At 41.4% G+C, this 21,024-nt stretch overlaps 1 protein-coding gene across 1 annotated transcript in view; it reads left to right on the plus strand.

Moving 5' to 3' along the window:
* LOC122554107 (atrial natriuretic peptide receptor 2-like) overlaps positions 1-13,737 on the plus strand; it is a 99,966-nt gene extending 86,229 nt beyond the window's left edge. Inside the window, exons 22-23 of the mRNA XM_043698591.1 lie at positions 6,094-6,185; positions 12,811-13,737. Of these exons, the coding sequence (XP_043554526.1) occupies positions 6,094-6,185; positions 12,811-12,870 (152 nt within the window). The 3' untranslated portion in view covers positions 12,871-13,737. The remainder of the gene's footprint in view (positions 1-6,093; positions 6,186-12,810) is intronic.
* The last annotated feature ends 7,287 nt before the right edge of the window (positions 13,738-21,024 follow it).

Raw genomic sequence — 21,024 nt, forward strand, 5'->3', positions numbered from 1 at the left:
TTCAAGCCTGGTCTGCCATTCAATATGATCATAGCTGATCCGATTTTTATCTTTTATCTCAACTTTCATCTGATCAACTTTCATCCCCTTGGCCATCAAAAAGCTCTCTACCTTTGCCTTAAAAATATTTATATGTTTTGCATCCCCTGCCTTTTTAAAAACTTTTTTTTATTCTCTCGGGAAATGTGGGTGTCATTGACTGGGTCCAGCATTTATTGCCCCTCCCTTGTTGCCCCTTGAGAAGGTGATGGTGAGCTGCCTTCTCGAACTGCTGCGGTTCACATGAGGCTTCATAGCAATTGAGGAGAAAGTGAGCACTGCATCTGCTGGAGAGTCAGAGTCAAGAATGTGGCACTGGAAAAGCCCAGCAGGACAGGCAGCATCCAAGGAACAGGAGAATCGACATTTCAGGCATAAGCCCAAGGGTGCTGCCTGACCTGCTGCACTTTTCCAACGCCATGCTTTTCGACTGTTTATAGCAATTGATACAACTAAGTGGCTTGTTAGGCCATTTCAGAGCACAGTTGAGAGTCAACCATACTGTTGAGTCACATGTTCTGCATTGCAGGTAAGGATGGCCAATTTCCTTCCCTGAAGGATGTTAGTGAACAAGGTGGGGTTTTTTTTCCCTGGCAATCGACAATGGCTTCTTGCTCTTTTGTAGATTTTTAATTCCAGATTTTTTTTGTTGAATCCAAATTCCACCATCTGCTGTGGCAGAATTTGAACCCAGGCCCCTACAATGCTAGCTAAGTTTCTGGATTAATAATCCAGCAATATCATCTTTAATAGGAGGGTAATTCTAAATAGGTTCAACTCTCTAGTTCACCATCTCTGTCTTAAATGGGTGACCCATTATTTTTAAACAATGACCCTACTTCTGGATTCTCCCTCAAGAGGAATCAACCTTTTCCATGCCCACCCAGTCAAATTCCTATAGGATCTTACCAGTTTCAATTCCATCACCTCTGACAATTCTAACCTCCAGAGGATACAGGCCTAGCCTGTCTAGGCTTTCCTCATAAGGCAATCCATTCATTCCAGAGATATTGCTGGGAATGGAGGGTTTGAGATATAAAAATAGACTGGAAAGACTGGGAGTTCAAAACTAGGGGAGCATGTTTTTAAGGTGAGAGGATAAAGATTTAAAAAGGACATGATGGCAACTTTTTACACAGAGAATGGTTCGTGTGTGGAATGAACTGTCCAGAGAGAGTGGTGGATGCAGGTTAACTTACGATGTTTAACAGACATTTGGAAAAATACATGAAAAGGAAAGGTTTGGAGGGATATAGGCCATGTGCAGGCAGGTGGAACTAGTTTAGTTTGGGAACATGGACAGCTTAACTAGTTGGGCCAAAGGGTCCAAAAGGTTTGAGGAAAGACATTCTGGCTATTGAGGGAGTGCAGTGTAGGTTCACGAGGTTAATTCCCGGAATGGCGGGACTATCTTACGCTGAAAGATTGGAGCAACTGGGCTTGTATACATGTGAGTTTAGGAGGCTGAGAGGGGATCTGATTGAGACATATAAGATTATTAAAGGATTGGAGGCAGGAAGCATGTTTCCGCTGATGGGTGAGTCCTGAACCAGAGGACACAGTTTAAAAATAAGGGGTAGTCCACTGAGAACAGAGTTGAGGAGAAACTTCTTCATCCAGAGAGTGGTGGGTGTGTGGAATGCTCTGCCCCAGAAGGCTGTGGAGGCCAAGTCTCTGGATACTTTCAAGAAAGAGTTGGATAGAGCTCTTAAGGATAGTGGAATCAAGGGTTATGGGGATAAGGCAGGAACAGGATACTGATTGAGGATGATCAGCCATGATCATAATGAATGGTGGTGCTAGCTCGAAGGGCAGAATGGCCTACTCCTGCACCTATTGTCTATTGTCTATTATCTGTTTCCGTGCTGTATGACTCTATGAACCTTCTCTGAACTTGTTCCCACCTTGTTCCCAATGCATTAACATCCTTCCGTAGGCACAGTGCCCTGTACTGTAGACAATGAATGATTTCTTGTGAGAAGGGCCAGCACCGTAGGCTTTGGATAAATATTTGAATGGAGATAGTATGTGGACTTCTGGGGAAAAGGCACTGGGGAAGATAGCTGGTGCAGGCCTGACGGGTTCAATGAGCTGCATCTGTGCTATAAGACTTCTGTGATCCTGTTGACTGGTGTGGGACTGGAGTCACACATATCCTAGTGTGAGGTCAGCAGTGTGCCTTTCCCAAAAGGACTTGATTTGTATTAGTTGGATTTCCATGACAACACAACAATTGAACCAAAAATGCTGGAAATTACACAATGGATCAGGCAGCATTGTGAGTGGGTATTTTAGTTTCAATGTGGAGACAAACAGAATATGGAAAGAGACATGAGAACCACTACCAGTGAATCAGAAACCCAGCCAGAACCTATCAGGTTCGAAAGAGATCACCTGTGATCTGCTAGATTGCTGCTTGAGATAGCAGTGTCCTGCCCCCTTCCCCAAATATTCTGGCCAGTCAGAGGTCAGCTGCTGCTGTGAGTTGAGAGTGTGATGCTGGAAAAATGCAGCAGGTCAGGCAGAGTCTGAGGAGCAGGAAAATCGACATTTCGGGCAAAAACCCTTCTTTGGTAATTGAAGGGCTGATGAAGGGCTTTTGCCCAAAATGTTGATTTTCCTGCTCCTCAGATGCTGCCTGACCTGCTGTGCTTTTCCAGCACCACACTCTTGACTCTTCACTTTTGCCTAGTTGCTGCAGTGAACCGTTTCAAAGCAACAGGGCAGTGCAAGAGCAGTGGGCACAGGAGGTGTGGCCTTCCAGGGAGGAGGGGGAGATCACCGGGTTGGAAAGGCTCACAGTGTGAGGTGGGACAGATGCAAGATCAGGAACTGGCTTTGATACAGCTGCTACATCTTTGAACCCAAATTAACCCAGATTAGGGGCAGATTGAGAGATACCCCTTCCCTCCCCCCTACCAAACCCAACGGATATGAGGGGTCATGACACCCATCGGGAAGGCAGTCAGTGTGTCAGTGTTCTCACTGTCTCAATCATTGAGGTGGCATGAAGAAACTCCTAACTCATCCCAAACTGACCACTTCACATTCTTGATTATGAGTGGAATGCAAAACCTTTCCTGATCAGAACATAATTCTAGTGGTCGGCCTGAGAAAGTAGCTTAGATCTTCTTGATGTCAAGCCAGCTGATTATCTTCCCTCCTGACTCCTTACCCACTGCTTCCCCCAAGGGGAAGATTCTGCTCAACTCTTTCGGCCTGATCAGTCCTTCAATTGTCACCTGTGTTGCCTCATTTCTAAATCCAATTTCTCAATCTTCACTCCCCCAGAATGAAGTGGATGCTGGGACGTTGAGTAACTTTAAGGAGGAGATGGAAAGATTTTTAATTAGTAATGGGATGGAGGGTTATGGAGAGCAGGCAGGAAAGTGGAGGTGAGGCTGAGATCAGATACAATCATGTTAAATGGTGGAACAGTCTTGAGGGGATGAATGCCTACTCCTATTCCTAATTCTTATGATATTAGAATTCATCTTCTGTTTGAAGGTGATGAGCGCATTAGCATTCCTATGGTAACAGTAGCTACACTGGCTGGAATCATCCACCACTTTACTCTTTGTTTCTGAAGAAAACATTTTGAGAATTGAATATTTAATTAGGGTTTTAATAGAGCAGGCAAGGGAAAGAGTGTATATCACACATATGTTGTTAACTAGAGGATGCAGGCTTCAAATAATAGCAAACAAAAGCCAAAAGAGGTGACAGTTGGTTCACTCAGCATTTTTAAAACATGTATTTGTGGGATGTGGGTTTCACTGGATGAGTCAACATTTATTGCCCGTCCCTAGTTGCCCCTTGAGAAGGTGGTGGTGAGCTGCCTTCTTGAACCGCTGCAGTCCACCTGCTGTGGGTTGACCCACAATGCCCTTAGGAAGGGAATTCCAGGATTTTGACTCAATGACGGTGAAGGAACAGCAATATATTTCCAAGTCAGGATGGTGAGTGGCTTCAAGGGGAACTTGCAGGGGGTGGTGTTCCCATGTATCTGCTGCCCTTGTCCTTCTAGATGAAAGGGGTCATGGATTTGGAAGGTGCTACCTAAGGAGCCTCAGTGAGTTTCTACATAGGGCTGCTTTGTCCTGGATAGTGTCAAGCGTCTTGAATGTTGTTGGAGCTGCCCCCATCCAGGCACGTGGGGTGGTGTGGTGGTACTCCATCAGACTACTGACTGGTGCCTTGTAGATAGTGGACAGGCTTTGGGGAGTCAGGAGGTGAGTTACTCTCCATGGCATTCCGAGTCTCTGACCTATTCTTGTTGCCGCAATATTTATTTGGCTGCTCGGTACTGAAATAGGTGGTCAGGCAGGAGCACATTTAAGAACGATACTTAAAAGAGAATCAGATAAATATTTAAATATGAAATATAATTACAGGATAAGCAGGGAATGTAACTAATTCAAGAGCTCTTCCAGCAGCTGCCACAGTCAACATAGGCTAATGGGCCTTTTCAGTCCTAAATGTGTTTCCTTTGTACTGGGGACATGAAACTGACTTTTTAAATATTACTCTGGTAGGAATTATTCTCATAAAAAACCCTTACATATTGATTGAGAACAAAAGGACAATGTATCTTCACACATATTTACCTACAACACATGGACTGCAGCAGTTTAAGCTGCATATTTTTAAGGTGAGAGAAGCAAGTTTTAAAAAATATATGAGGGACAATATTTTTACGCAAGGAGTGGTTCGCTTGTGGAATGAACATCCTGAGGGAGTATTGGAAGCGGGTACAATTATAATGTTTAAAGGACATCTGAATAAGTACCTGAAAAACAAAGGTTTGGAGGGCTCAGAGCATGGAGTGAGACTAGTTTAGTTTGAGGTAATATTCAGCATGAATTGGTTGGACTGAAGGGTCTGTTTCCATGACTCTATGACTCTCTATAACATTACTGGATCGAGATCACAGCTATTACAGTTATCTCACGTAAACAGCCACAGAATGAATCCCACTCATGATGCTATTGTGTATATGCAACTGACAAGGTGATATTTTGGCCATTTCATGCTGTTCTTGGACTGAAGTGTGTAACGTTCTCCCTGAAATCATGATTAGCAAGCATTGTTTTCTGGAACCTGGCAGAGATATCAGATTAACACACAGCAGCTGCACAGATCAATACACTCATTATTTATGACAGGGAAAGATTCGCTCTGTTTCAATTTCACAGGTACTGGAAAGGCAAGACTCAAATACATTTTATTAATTACATATTGCATTTTATTCTTCAAAAGCCAAGCAGACAAATATCTGTTTAGGAAAAGATGAAAGTCGCTAAGGACACATATAGAGATAAAAAGGATTGTGATATCTTCATTCACAGTTTGTATTGAGATTATTGACACCATCCTAAAACTATTTCTAACTTTTCTCACAAACAGACAAGGTCTTCCTGATATAACTCAACGAACTGCGGATGCTGTAAATCAGAAACAAGAACAGAAGTTGCTGGAAAAGCTCAGCAGGTCTGGCAGCAACTGTGGAGAGAAATTCGAGTTAACATTTTGGCTTTAGTGAGCCTCAGTGCCTGAGGAACTTGTCCTGAAATATTAAAAATCCTGAAAGAGCTGAAGTTTCGAGTCGAACTGACCTTTTGTCAAAGCTAGACAAAGCTTTGACAAAGGGTCAGTTACACTCGAAACGTCAGCTGTTTTCTCTCCTTACAGATGCTGCCAGACCTACTGAGATTTTCCAGCATTTTCTCTTTTGGTAATAGACTGGGAATGCTGTGTTCATGCTCTGAAATTGTTAAACTTGATGTTGAGCCCTGAAGGCTGTAAGGTATTGAAGCGAAAACAAATGAGAAGAAAAATGGAGTTGAAGATTATCACAGCAGCTGCAATTTTACTGAATGAACTCGATGGGCTGAATGACCTACTCCTGATCCTCATCTTATTAAGGTGGAGGAAACGTAAATGTGTGTACTATTGTCAATCTATTGAATATCATTTCAGAATTGGATTACCTATAATGAAAAATGAACATCACTTTCATGAGCTTTAATATTTATTTGCAACTTTTATTTTTAGCTTTAAAGATACAATGCAGTTCCAGTTCTTCTGAACTCCTGAATGAAACTGGGGGCTATATTCTCAAATGTCGTGGTCCACTGCTTGTAAAGGTAAGATTCTCTACTGGATTCATCAGAAATTATTCATATATACCTTTAGAACCGAAACTTGCCCTTGCCAGTAACAAGGAAGGAGTTCTTTCAGGATTGTCAGTGAAATAACATCACAGAGGCTGGTATCCCATTAACCTTTATTGACACACGAATGGTCCTTGACTTTAATACTGGCTTGTATACAGTCAGGCACCAGAGTGTCAGTATCCCTAACACTCATCATTTTTATATCAGCCAGGACTCCTTGTTTGGACCAGATTAACAGTCCCAATCTAGGAACTCACGTTCTATGAAGTCTAGTTGGCTGACCTCCAATACAATTACTACAGTCAGCCTATGCAGAATGTAATTTATAGGAAGAACTTGGCTTCCAACACTAAACTGCTCACACCTTCTAAACCTCACCACTGCTGCCTTCCCCCCAACTTGAAAACCAGCCTGATGTCCAGGAGCTCCAGGGAATGAAGTTCCTAAACGGCAATAGGAACCTTACCACAGGGATGCTTAATTCCAAGGGAGACATTTAATCAATGCGGTTGACCCCAGAAAATCCCATTCCTGAGTGTTCCATTAGATTGTTCAATCCCTGGAAAGACTTAGGTTCGGACAGGATTGGGTTCATTGGTGAGATGTCAGAGGAAAGGCTATACTCAGCCTTTATGCCTCTGCCTTACTGAGACCTTGACTATCGCTCAGGCACAAGAGCGCCTTTCATCAAAGGATCTATTCCATGGGAATGGTGAGTTGAGTTTGCTTGTATCGCTTCATAACCTGATGAGTCCCCCCTCACTGCTGGTGAAATAGTGGGATTAGGCTCTTATGTGACAATTACTATTTTTCAAAAAAGTTCATTCATGGGATGTGGGTGTCGCTGGCATTGTTGCCAATCCTTGATCTCAGAGGGCGGTTAAGAGTCGACCATCTTGCTTTGGGTCTGGGGACACATGTAGGCCAGACCAGGTAAAGATAGCAGATTCCTTCCCTAAAGGACATTAGTGAACCAGATGGATTTATATGACAATTGGCAATGGTTTCATAGCCACCATTAGGCTCTACATTCCAAATTTTTATTGAGTCATTTTAATGAGTTTTATTGAATGCTTGTGTTCCTATAAGAGAGTGATAACTGGGTACTTGATTAGTAAGGGGATCAAGGGTTACAGGAAGAAGGCAGGAGAATGGGTTTAAGAAACATTTCGCAAATGACCAAATGGCAGAGCAGAATCAATGGGCTGAATGGCCTAATTCTGTTCCTATATCTTAAAGTCTTATGGTTGATATTCCACTATCTGCCAAGGTAAGATTCAGACTCATGTCACCACAACATTACAGAGTATCTAGATTAGTAATGAAATTAATTGACAAGACAGCTGTTATAACACAGAGGCCACTCTGCCCATTATGTCTTTGCAATAGTGCAGCACACCCTCAGTACCACACATTTGCTTCGACTTGGTGAACAATGTGGAAGACACGCCCGCTCCGAACTCATGCTGAATCAGTGTTGGGCTTAAAACCAGTTTCACAAAGCTGGGAATAATCATATCACCCGCTAAATCCGTGTCTCAGTGGCTGCAATTCCTTTGGGAAGAAAAAGATTTTATTGAAATGATCTGTAGGCCAAATGTGCGTACCACATCAGCGAATCAGCAGGCCATATTGTGTGGTTCATTCCCAGGGGGAGAAAGCTAAAGATGGTATTAGTGAGAGCACACAGCTGGCTGCCACTTTAAGATCCCTGGAAGGCTCAGCTGTTCCGAAATTGGAAATGTTGCAACTAATTGCACCATTTGCGGCTCAAAAGAAGATACACATGCTCCCCAATTACTGCTGTCAGCAGCGATCACCCTCCGCAATACTGTCTCTCTTTCAGACTGCTTTTACTTGGCAGGGAGTTTGTACATTTTTATCAAGAGTAAAATATTTTACTGGAGACCGGATGCCTGTGACCTTGGGCTATCAGCTCCAGCTGGGTGCTTTCTGGGTCTGTTCCCCACCTCCCCGCCCCCCAGCCCTGGATCAGTGAGAATTTATCTTCAAGCCGAACTCTGGTCTTCCCTCTTACCAGGAACGGGAGGTGTCCCTGCAAGGACAATGATCTCTGGCCTGCAGGGTGATGTGGTACTGCTTATCTGTAAGCAAGGGCCCTTACATGCAAGGGCCCAGAGGCTCTGGAGCAGGGAAGGAGGTTTCTAGCAATTCCCAGGGTCCATCAAGAGAGCCCAGGCCTCAAGCCAGCTCTTGTGGAGATGGGGTGGGATACTGGGACAGAGAGCTTTTGCTCTGCGAACACCTGGTGGCCCTCAGCACCCATCTCTTCTGGCTTCTTGACAGAAACTCCCCATCCCTATTTACTTTCAGCAAATTTTCTGGGATGCTTTCAAGAACCATCTGGAGATAGATACCAATTCCAGTAGACACACAGCCATTTTGGAAGGGTTAGAGCTAAAAGATCAGTCGATGCTGGAATTGAAGGTAGACAAACAGGAGGCTGGAAGGATACAGCAGGCCAGGCAGCATCAGGAGGTGGAGAAGTCGACGTTTCAGGTGTAACCCTTCTTCAGTCCTTCTTCAATCGACATCTCCACCACCTAATACTGTCTGGCTTGCTGTGTTCTTCCAGCCTCCTGCTTGACTATTCTGGAATGGTTAGCAGCCCTGAAGTAACTTTATGCTGTATCCAGGCTATCTGTCTGTCTGCATTGTGGTTAGAATGTCATCGCTTGCAGAGAATGGTTTAATGATACAGTTAAAAATTGGAAGACGCTATGCTGTTAGAAAGAACCCCAATTTAGTATTAGTTTCTGACTAACATCATAAAAAAAAGGCAGTGTTAAAAAGTAGGCCATTCAGCCCATCCAACTTGCTCTATTATTCAACAAGGTCATGCTGAAGCTAATGGCAGCCTTAATGTCATTTTCCTGTTTGCCCATACCTTCGACTCCCTGTCAATCAGAGCTCTGAGACCCATCCTCCAATCCTCTCTATGGAAGAGAGTTCCAGAGACTAACAATCCTGTGAGAGAAGAAATTTCTTTTCATATTCATCTTACATGCAAGAACCCTTAATTTTAGACTGTAATTCCTCGTTCTAGATTCTTCAAAAGCCCTCAGATTGTATATGTTTCAAAAAATATGTTGACTGTTAATCATTGAACCTGAGATGATGGTACTGTTGTATGAGGAGAGTTTGAGGAGGCTTGATTAATATTCTCTGGAATTTAGAAAAATGAAAGGCGATCTCATAGAAACATACAAAATTCTTCGAGAGATGGACAGAGTAGATGCAGAAAGGGTGTAACCCATATCTGTGAGTCTAGAACCAGGAGACATAGTCTCAAGATAAAAGGCAAGCCAAATAGGTCTGAGATGAGGAGGAGTTTCTTCAGGTGGTAAATCTTGGAATTCTTTACCCCAGAGAGTTAGGGAGGGTCAGTCATTGTGTAAATTCAAGATGGAGATCGATAAATTTCCAGTTACTAATGGCATTATGTGATAAGGAGATAGGACAGAAAATTGTTTTGAGGTAAGTGATCACCCACGGCCTAGAATGATGAAGCAGGCTTGCAGGGCTGAATGGCCTACTCCTGTTACACTATGATTCTATAATATGATTGGAGACTTTTGATATGCAGCAGAACTTGTCTTTTATGTTGAATGTTCAGTTTCCATTCTATACTTTCTGTTGTCAACGTTTGCCTGTCCTGAGTCAGTACCCCAATCCCAAATGCAGAGCTTCCAAAAGTGGGGTCAGGATCTCAAATGAGGTCATGCAATGGCCATTGTGGAACTCAATTTATCCCCCTTCTGTATCCCCCTCTTTCCCCCACAGGTATTCCTCCCCTTCATTCTCCCCACACTCACTTCTCAATATTTACTGAGGGGTTGTGACAATTTTCAAGTCTTGAAATGGGCTTTCTGTGGGAAAACGTTTCGGAACCTTGCCGTACATCCTCTTAAGAGTGACAGGCTGACAAGTACAAAAGTGGGCGGGGAGGGGGAGGGTGATAATCCCAATTTGGCTGTTAGTGGTCTATGCGGCACGAGTGGAGGAGGGTTTTTGAGCCAAAGCTTTAAATTTCAATTGACCGGGAAGCAGGAACCTTGGCTGATTATTTCCCCTTCTTCTTCTTTTGCTTTTGCAAAGGCAATTTCCCATGTCCCAGTGCCACAAAACCTCAGATTAATAAACTAAGACTTGAACAAAAGGCTCCCCAATCTGCATAGCTCAGTTATTAACGAGGGAGGAAACCCTTCTTCCTTAAAACTCTAAGTTGCATTTGGTTGAAATAGAGAGGTTGATGGTGTATTTGTGTCATGTGATCTTGAGGAGCATCAAAGTTTTAATACATGCAGTCAATAAGCAATAATGACAGTAAGTGGTATTTTATTGGGCTTTTGACTAATGAGGAACTAGTTCCAAGTGGCTACCCAAGGGTTTTTTTTTAGATCCCCTAGAGTGTGGAAACAGGCCTTTTGGCCCAACAAGTCCACACCGACCCTCCGAAGAGTAACCCACCTTACCCACTCCACTACCCTATGCTTACTCCTGACTAATGCATCTAACGGTATGGGCAATTTAGCATGGCCAATTCACCTGACCTGCACATCTTTGGATTGTGGGAGGAAACTGGAGCACACGGAGGAAAACCATTCAGACACGAGGAGAATGTATAAACTCCACCACAGGCAGTTTCCTGAGGTGGGAATCAAACTCTGGTCCCGGGCGCCGTGAGGCACTGTGCCGCCCCAAAGGTTTGGCATTGAGTCACCTAAAGAGATGTTAGGATGGGAGAGTGTGGGATGAAAAGTCCTAAAGGAGAAGCAAGAACTGGAGAGATTTAGGGAGGAAATTCCAGAGCTTAGCCAGCTGAAGGCATGGCCACCAATGGTAGGTCGAAAGATGAAAATGTGCAAGATGCCAGAATTGGAGGAATGCAGAGTTCTTACAGATTTATAAGTGTAAAAGGAGGCCGTTCAGCCCATTGTGTCTACTCTGAGTTCTGACCATTTCAACTTGGTGTCAAAACTGCACCTTTTCCCCATGACCTCACACGTTGTTCCTATTTAAGTAATCATCTAATGATCTCTTGAATGCCTCAACGAAATTTGTCTCCACTGCACTTCCATACATTTCAGATCCTAATACTCACTGTGTGAGAAACTTTTGCGATAACTTGTGCCCTTTGGTTCCCCATCATCTTAAAAGTGGGTACAGCTTTTCCCTATCAACTCAGTGCAGATCTCTCAAGAGTTCAGGACAAAAGAGTCATAGAGATGTACAGCACGGAAACAGACCCTCCATGGAGGAAACAAAGAACAAGGATTGTGGCTACATTTATTGCTCAATTTCAATTACCTTGGTTTGATGATAAACAGCAAGGTCCACACAAGAATGAAATCCAGATTAATTAGCTTTGGCAAGGTGTGTGACAGTGATTTAAGTAGTGACTAGGAGTTTAAGCATGAGCATGAAATTTTAAAAAATATCTAGTCCAGAGAGTAGAGTGTGTTGCGCTCTATGGATGTGAGAGTTTGATTCCGAAGAGAATGAAAGGAGAATTGAAATGTGAGTTTGGCAGATGGTACCCAGAACCACTTGAAAAGACAATAAAACAAAGTAAGATGAAGAGTCAAAGTTCAGGAATCATAAGTATTGCTAAGTAGTTAAGAGAGAGAAGAGAGAAAGAACTTAGTCAAAAGTCTTGTCATGACAATAATTAAAGAACAAATTGAAGGTAAAAACAGAAGAGGAAAAAACAATAATTTGACTGAGATGTGGACATGGACTGAAGGAGTGTTGTAGAAAGTAAGATGATGCTCTATTAAGGACATAATGACAATGAAGAAGGCAGTGGTAGCAATGGGGTCTGGGATGCGATTTATCTTAAACCAAGGATGAGCAGTCCCTGTTGTGCCTAAATTGCAGTTTTCCATTTCCCACATTAGCCATCTTCACTGCTGGGGGGTAAGTGTTAATATTGTCAAAGATTGTTCATAACTTTGGTGCAGTTGTAAATATGGTTCATGGCCACTATCACCTGCTTTAATCCACTTCCCAACCACAATCCATGCACAACGTTAACAGTCAGCAGATAGGGGAATCTTTCATCCACTGGTAACAGTATATCCCAGTGGTTTCAACCAAATAAATGTTGTGGAGGCTCATTCAAAAGTATCAAGACTGAGATTGTTAACTTTTTGTTAGGTGAGGGTATTAAAAATTATGGAACAGAGGCTGGTAGGTAGTTAAGATATAGATCACCCATGATCTAAATAGAAAGCAGGGCAGGTATGAGGAGTTGAATTGCCTCCTCCTATTCATAAATGGAAATTAGGATGTAAAAATGAAAACTAAATTGTCTTATTTAAGAAATAATCTGTATCGTGAAAACTGCTTTCTGGTTAGTTTTGATTATCACAAAACACAATTGTGTTTTCTCAAAGCAGAAAACAAAATAAAGTTGATAAGACATATTTTTGTTCAATTGCCTGCTGCTAAACCAACAATTTGGACTCTTGAATAAAGCTAAGCATTGGAAAAGATTTATTTCATTGTCAGTTAATTGATTTCAGATTGATTTAAACATCAAAGTCACCAGATGCTATATTTTCCTCTTTAGGGTAAAGGAGAGATGACCACATGGTGGCTGGAAGGGAAAACGTGTGATGGGACACAGTAAATCACAGACAGAGGAAGTTCAAAACTAGTCATTTCCAGCTGAAGAATGCAGTTCTGCACTCTACAAAACTTTTACAACATTAAATATCCCGTCTAATGTCCAATGCAAGGCTTTGTAATCATATTTGTTTTGTATGATGTATAAATAGGACTGTATCAAGTTAATATTGTCAAAGATTGTTCATAACTTTGATCTTGTATTAGCTCTGTACTTTTGTGTCAGTCGCCTACTGTTGTAACTTTAACACTTCAAGTTTCTTGATAGTTTAAGCAGAATTTGTTGTTGCTATGAATAATTTAAACAATCAGTAAAAGGCCCTTTGGCCCATCATTTTAATTCCAATCTTTATCAAACTTTGCAATGTATTAAAAGACATGCATTATAAAGGAAAAGTATATGGCGATGACATGTAATATGGACTGATTGAATCTACAGGAGGACAGTTGGATAACTGGTATGCACAAGTAACTCATGCACTCTTCTTTCTCATTTCTTCTCAATGCCTGACATCTTCATCACTTCTCAAATTAGCCAAGACTGTAAGAACCTTTGAGAGTTTCTCTCCACCATCTCTATACTGAGGCCTCCCAAATTTATCTTGCTTTATACTGTTCGCAGCGGTTGACCCTGATGGATCTGTAACAGACTTTTAATATCCCGTGCAATAGAAAGTGACCCAGATTCATATTTTACACCTGGGAAGATTCTCTTGTTAAAAAAACAATAATATGTTGAGTTCTTTGTCTAAACCAAAGGATAAAAGCCATAATATTAATCACTTTCCAATAGCTTCTTGAACCTTTGCGCTTACCACCTGTCCTTGATTAGCCAGGTTGTTACATTCCCGAGAAAAGCACAGAAAGTCAGGCAGCATCCAAGGAACAGGAGAATCAACATTTCGGACATCAAGATGAAGAGCTTATGCCCAAAATGTTGATGCTCTTGCTCCTCAGATGCCACCTGACCCACTGTGCTTTTCCAGCACCACACTCTTGACTCTGATCTCCAGCATCTGCAATCCTCACTTTCTCTAGGTTGTCACACTATATTTCTTCATGTTACCTGTAGGCTATTCACTATTGCTTCATCTCTGGAATAACTTAAAAGGATTCAATTTTTCAGATTATTATTTATTTTTGCCAAAGATGTACTGTTTATCATGTCTATCAATCATCTAGTCTATCTCGTCTATTTAATCTCCAGCATCTGCAGTACTCACTTTCTCCTATGTAGTCCCAGTGGTCTAATCCTGGAACTGACTCTCTAATGGCTCATCACACCTTCTTATGAATATCTAAGGATGGGAAATAAATTAATGCCTAGCCAATCACATCCTCATATTCCATGAGAGGTTTATTGCAAACATTCCTCATCAGAACCTTAAGCCAAATGGTTATTTGATCATGCGACACAATACTCGCTTACAATGAAATGCCATTAAAGAGAGAAGGATCGGAGAAATTTGTCACAGTAAATGAACAAAATTTAAACAAAAATGGAGAGCAAGGTAGCTTTCAGGCTTCCCAGCACTCATTTCCAGCTCACAGCCACAATACCTGGACAGCAGGATTGCAAAATCACATTAGTTCTTATTTAGATTAACTTCTCTTACAGGAGCATATACCTTGAAGAAATTCAGAGCTTCTCTATCATCTTGTTCACGCTTTCTGGATTCTATTTCCCTCCTTGTGTTTGATAAGGTGCTTACCAGAACTCATTTTCACAGACACATCGCCTGGGTTGCACTGCCAGATGGAACACCATTTTCAATGCTGAGCTAAAAGTGAATTTTGCATGCGGCACATGAACACCAATCCTAACTGTGATTCCGTTAGACCATATTATTTTCCAAATTTAAACAAAAGAAAATCAAACTGTTATTTGGAATTATATTAAATTCCCTGAACAGGAACAGGCCTTTTAAACTCACAGTCCATGTCATTATTTCTATATTCCATATGGGTGCATTCCTAAACTCTCTTCAGCTCATCCTAACCTTTTAAACCTGACCTGATATAATTGATCTAGCTTTTACTTAAATGCATCTATAGTGTTTGCTCAACCATTCCCTGTGATTGTGAGTTTCACATTCTAAACAATCTCCAGGCAAAGATGCTTCTCCTAAATTCATAACTGGATATGAGCAACTGGCTTACATTTTTGTCTCCTAATTTTGGATCAGCCGGCGGAGGAAACATCTTCTCAATGAGTTGCCACTTTCGGAGCCTGTACCAATGTATTCTATATCACCTCTCAGCCTTGCCTTTTTGAGTAAAAAGTGGCCTAGTAGATGGTTACAGGAGCCTGGGATCCTAGATCCCACTACGAGGGGGTCAACAAACAGCCACAAGTAGCTTATTCATCTTCAGATATCTTCTCAAAAAGAAAAAGTTCATTCTCTGATGAGAATAAATTCAGCTTATATTGCCACACTGATTAGCAGTGTCATCCGCAATGATTGTTCATTGGAGGATCTAGATGCTGTATCTTTTGTTGCTATTAGTAGGCTTAGGGACAAGTTAGCTGAAAAGTCTGTTAGAAGCTTGATACTGAATAAATGCTGATAATGGGAAATATTTGATTTGTCATTAATCTTCCTGATGCCAAATGTCAGGCGGTGTAGATTAATATTTAATCATTCAAAACATCCAGTGTTAGGAATTACGCTTATGAGTACATTATAAATTAATTTGCCTCTGTACAGTTGCATTGTATTCGCCATTGTTCACATGTTTGTAGATGTTACCTTTACCTTCTGAAGTGACCTGTGACATGGTCGCTAGCAATTATTGCAGTAATAAAATGCATTGCCATGACAAGCAGAAGCAACATTACTGAGGGCGCTGAATTAAAAACAGAAAATGCTGGAGAAACTCAGCAGATTTGGCAGTATCTGTGGAGAGAGAAACTGAATTAACATTTCAAAGTTAACATGATTCTTATTCAGAACTGAAGAACATTATAAATCCAGAGATTTGTAATGAAACTCATTGTAACTTTTAACAGTGGATGAATCACTATAAAAATGTGCTGAGGTCAAATTGTGATTTATTACAAATGTCTTGGCTGACTTAGAAAAATATTGACATTAAACTGCAATGTGCCACAGAAACAGGAAACATTCCCCATGTAAGCCCTTACCCATCATCCCCCTCCTCAGGCCACTGATCAGTGCATCCTGGATCTCAAGGCAACATTTCTGCAGAATCATAGATTAGTTACGGATATAAGTTTGCTCGCTGAGCTAGAAGGTCCTTTTTCAGACATTTTGTCACCATACTAGGTAACATCATCAGTGAGCCTCCGATGAAGCACTGGTGGTATGGCCCACATTTTATTTATGTGCTTAGGTTTCCTTCAGTTGGTGATGTCATTTCCTGTTCTTTTTTCTCATGGGATGGTAAATGGGATCCAAGTCAATGTGTTTGTTGATAGAGTTCTGGTTGGAATGCTGTGCTTCTAGGAATTCTCGCGCATGTCTCTGTTTGGCTTGTTGTGGGATAGATGTGTTGTCCCAGTCGAAATGGTGTCCTTCCTCATCTGTATGTAAAGATACTAGTGAGAGTGGATCATGCCTTTTTGTGGCTAGTTGATGTTCATGTATCCTGGTGGCTAGTTTTCTGCCTATTTTTCCAATGTAGTGTTGAAATGGCTTATGTCTGAATCATTGATTCTCTTGTTCCTCGGATGCTGCCTGACCTGCTGTGCTTTTCCAGAACCAAATACTCAACTATAACCTGGTGCTGTGTGATTTTTAACTTTCTACACCCCAGTTCAACACTGGCAACTCCAAATCATTGGAATTAAAATTCTAATGATGGCCATTGTCAATTATCAGGAAAATCCTGTCTGGTTCACTAATGTCCTTTAGGGAAGGAAACCATCATCCTCACTTCGTCTGGACTACTAGTGACTCCAGGCCAACAGCAATGTCAGTGACTTTTAAACTGCCCTCTAGAATCAGCCTGGCCAGCAGCACTCTCATCTGATGAATGAATAAAAAGACGTATAGGGGCAGTAGCTGCATGGGAACACTTGCAGGTTCTCCTTCAAACCACACACCATCCTGACTTCAGGCAAAATATTACCATTCTGTCATTGCTGCTGGGTCAAAATCTTGGATTTAATAGAACAGAACTATTTAGCAGTGGTGCCTTAGTCTCTGTTATTACATGGAATGTATAGGCATCCCAGATAAATTCATTGCCACAAAAGACTGTGGAGGCCAGGTTATTGAGTATTTTTAAGACTGAGATAGATAGGTTCTTGATTGTCAAAGGGATCAAGGGTTATGGGGAGAAAATGGGAGAATGGGGTTGTGAAACTTATCAGCCGTGATTGAATTGTGGACCAGACTCAATAGACTGAATGGGCTAATTTCTGCTTATGTGTCTTCTGGTCGTATCCTTGTCCATGTTTTGGGAGGGTATTTGCATTTTTAGTTGTGTGTTTGCTTTTGGGTTGGGAGCCAAGGACTACAATCCCAGAATGGAGTCAGGGTTCAGTGCAAGTGAAGGGCACAGTGAGAGTGGATTACACATGCTCAGTTTAAGGACTCCCTCTGATACCATACTTTACGGTTCCATGAAAAGAGTGGCCAGGGGACCTGGGGAGATGGAATAAAACTCGCTCAGGTGTTTGAGTTTTGGGTGCAAAAATTGGCCCACTTGACAGTCAGATGATAGCAGCTGAAGAAGGGGGCTAACACTATCTACTATTTATTATTAATTCACAAGATGTGGGCATCATGAGAAATAAAAGCAATCTTTACAACAGCTAGGGATGGCAGATTTCCTCTCAAGGGCATTAATGAAAAAGATGGGTCATTACACCAATCAAATATTTTGTTACTTTTATAATTTACAGAAATTATGAGTGTTTTTAAACATATCAGTTGGAAGGGACAGGCCAAATTGAGCATACGCCCCTTAGAAAATGAAGCTGGGAAATAATATTGGGGAGCCAGAAATTGGCAGAGGAATTGAATAAAAATATTGCATCGGTCTTCACAATAGAAGACACTAATCGCAGTCTAAAAATACTAAATTAGTGAACTAACGTAATGGGTGGAAATAAGCTATCAATAGAGAAAAGGTATTAAGAGAAACTAATGAGGTTAGAGGCCAGTAGGTTGACTGAATTGATGGTCTGTGCCTTTGGGTTTCTTTTCTCTCTTGAGGCTAGTGAATGTGTAGAATTCTTTACCACAGAATGTAATAGAGTTTGGGACATTAAGTACACTTAAGATCAAGAGAGGCAATGTTTTAATGAAGGGTCATAGGGAAAAGGCAGGAAAATAGAGTTCAGGATTATCTTATCAACCATTATATCATTGAATAGTCAAACAGACTTGATGACTCAAATGGTCTAATACTGATCCTACGTCTTATGATCTTATGGTTTATTTGAGGTTACAATCTGACTATCCACAATCTTGTTGCTGTCATAGTAGGCTTGGAGTGGGGGAGCTGAATAACTTAAATCTGCTCTGAATTAATTGCTTTGCATGCATTGCAACTTCAAGATCATCTTTACCGAGGCTAATTTTCAATTCCAGAACTTATTCATTTGTACGCAAATTCCACCAACTGCCCTGGTGGGATTTGAACTTACTCCCCAGAACAATAGCATGGGCCTCTGAATCGCTAGTCCAGTGATACAAGTTGGCGGCAGGAATGCAATAAGGTGGATTTTTAAACCACCAGCAGCTTGTATATTCCGAAGAGATTGTAGTATGAGAGATAAGGGAGACGCATGAGGAGAATTAGATAGTAGATTATTTCATAGCTTTTCCCCTAATCAACCTGTTCCAAGATTTTGTTATAGACCTTTGGAGCAGTTTAGATTTGAGCCTGGTTCTCCTGGACCAGAGGCAGGGACACTACTACTGTGCCACAAGAATGCTAACAGATTGTTTTCATCTTTAACACTTGCATCAGTCTGTTCTGGGATTCAGCCATGGCTGATCCAGTGATGGTGACCATCTTCTTTCCATTTGCAAGGACTTAAAGCCATGCCAGACCACAAGCCTCACTGCCCACCATCCCCAATAGCTGCTGCTACTGCCTGTGTTTGCATGTCAAATGTTCTGCAAGAGAGAAGTAAATTTGCCAGTGAACACATTGTTTGTGTAACATGGCTATCATAGTTGAATAGGGAGCAGTGAATCCAAGGTGTAAGTTGCAGCACCTGAGTCCTTCACTAGTTTCAACTTTCTGAGGATGAAACAAATCTAAGAATTCAAGGAACTGCTCTTGATTGTTAACGTTTATTGGGAGGTTAGGCTAGTGGTATAGCTGATGGGACATAGCATTTTGAAGGTGCATTCTTGGACTTTGAGCACTCATGGGAGGTCAGTGAAATTCTTGTTGTGCTACATCCAGTCCTCAGACTTTCATTGTTGACATTCACCAGCATCTGCTCCTCCAACCATCACAAGCTTTGCTAGAATATTTGCAAATACAACCTTCATTGCTTCAACACAAAACTTTGATGTACTTCCTTCTTGCTTCGTAGTATAATTTTTTGTAGTCTTGTTCCTGTCAAATGTATCTCCACTTTATGAAATGCAGACTGCCTTTAAGTAGCTGGAAACCAGAGGTGTTCTCTGAAACGCTCTGCAAGTAGCCGGCCTGTCTCCCCAATATAGAGTAGTGCAGACTAGCCTGTACTCATACCAATAGCTCATTATTTTGTGTCAGCAGCTGAACAGTACACCTCAGCCACATATTGCAGGTATGAAAATGAACAAGCGGCACGAGATGTGTGTTCTGTTTACGTCAGAAGTAATGTGCATGGATTAATCACAGGTCATGACTCCTCCACTTGTCTGACCTTATTTAATTTTGTGGGCATAAAGAGAAGTAAGGTTGAAGTGGGTCCAAACCCTTCATATGCATATTACTTCTGTTTACTAATTTGCTACAATTGTAGAGGCATGCAGAATAATTGACAGATACATTGCACAAATAAGGCAGATATAGCTCATTATAAGTCTCTGCCCAAAAGGATGGTGAAGGCAAGAACCATCACAATATTTAAAAAGTATTTGGATGATGGCTTGAGCTGCCATTGCATTCAAGGTTATGGGGCAAATACTGGAAAATGGAACGAAAGTGGATGACTAGCACAGACATAATGGGCTGAAGACCCTCTTTGCATGTGGCAAAGTTTCAGGAAGTATCATGCAGGGTTTGGAATCAGTGTGGACAATCTCAGTCCAGAGGCAATGACAATTTATATTGCACGGGAAGAGGATGCAGATTGGTTAACAAATGGACTCTACTAGTCCTAAGAACTAGAAGCAGGAATAGGCAATTCAGGTCCTTGAGCCTGTTCTGCCCTTTAAAACAGTCATGGCTGATTTCATCTTGCACTCCATTCCACCCCTTCCAAAGCAGTCTGGGGTAGTGAATTGCCACAGATTCATGACTCTTCGAGAGAAGTAATTCCTTCTCATCTCTGTTTTAAATCCATCATCCCTTATACTAAAACTGTGAACCTTTGTTGTATATTGCCCCACAGGGGGAAACATTCTCTCTACGTCAACTTTGTTAATCCCCTTAAGCATCTTAGGTTCCTCAAATAGATCTCTCATTCTTCTTAGCTTTACGCAATGTAAGCTAAAATCTCTCAATGTCTCCTCATAAAACAAGATGCTCATCTCTGGAATTAATCCAGTGAATTTAACCTTTCACAGGAACATCCACAGAACCTGCCTTTGTCCCATATCCCTGAATACCTTAGTTTAACAAAAAAAGTCTATCTCAGATTTAAAATTAACAACTTATCTGGTTTCCACTGTTGTTAAGAAGACAGTTCCTAACATCTAGTACATTTCGCGTGTAGAAGCATTGGTAAGATCTCTCCTGAATGATCTAATCCTAATTCTCAGATATGCCCCCTCATTCCAGAATCCCCAACAAGTGGAACCTAATGTTTCATCTTTTGAATTAAACTAGTGAATCTAACTTTTCATCTCTAGAATTAAACTAGTGAACCTGACTTTTCATCACTGAAATTAAACTAGTGAACCTGACTTTTCATCACTGAAATTAAACTAGTGAACCTAACCTTTCATCTTAAGAATTAAACTAGTGAACCTAACCTTTCACCTTTGCAATTAAACTAGTGAACCTAACCTTCATTTTACAG

The sequence above is a fragment of the Chiloscyllium plagiosum genome, chromosome 11, assembly GCF_004010195.1.
Source record: "Chiloscyllium plagiosum isolate BGI_BamShark_2017 chromosome 11, ASM401019v2, whole genome shotgun sequence".
Taxonomy (NCBI): domain Eukaryota; kingdom Metazoa; phylum Chordata; class Chondrichthyes; order Orectolobiformes; family Hemiscylliidae; genus Chiloscyllium; species Chiloscyllium plagiosum.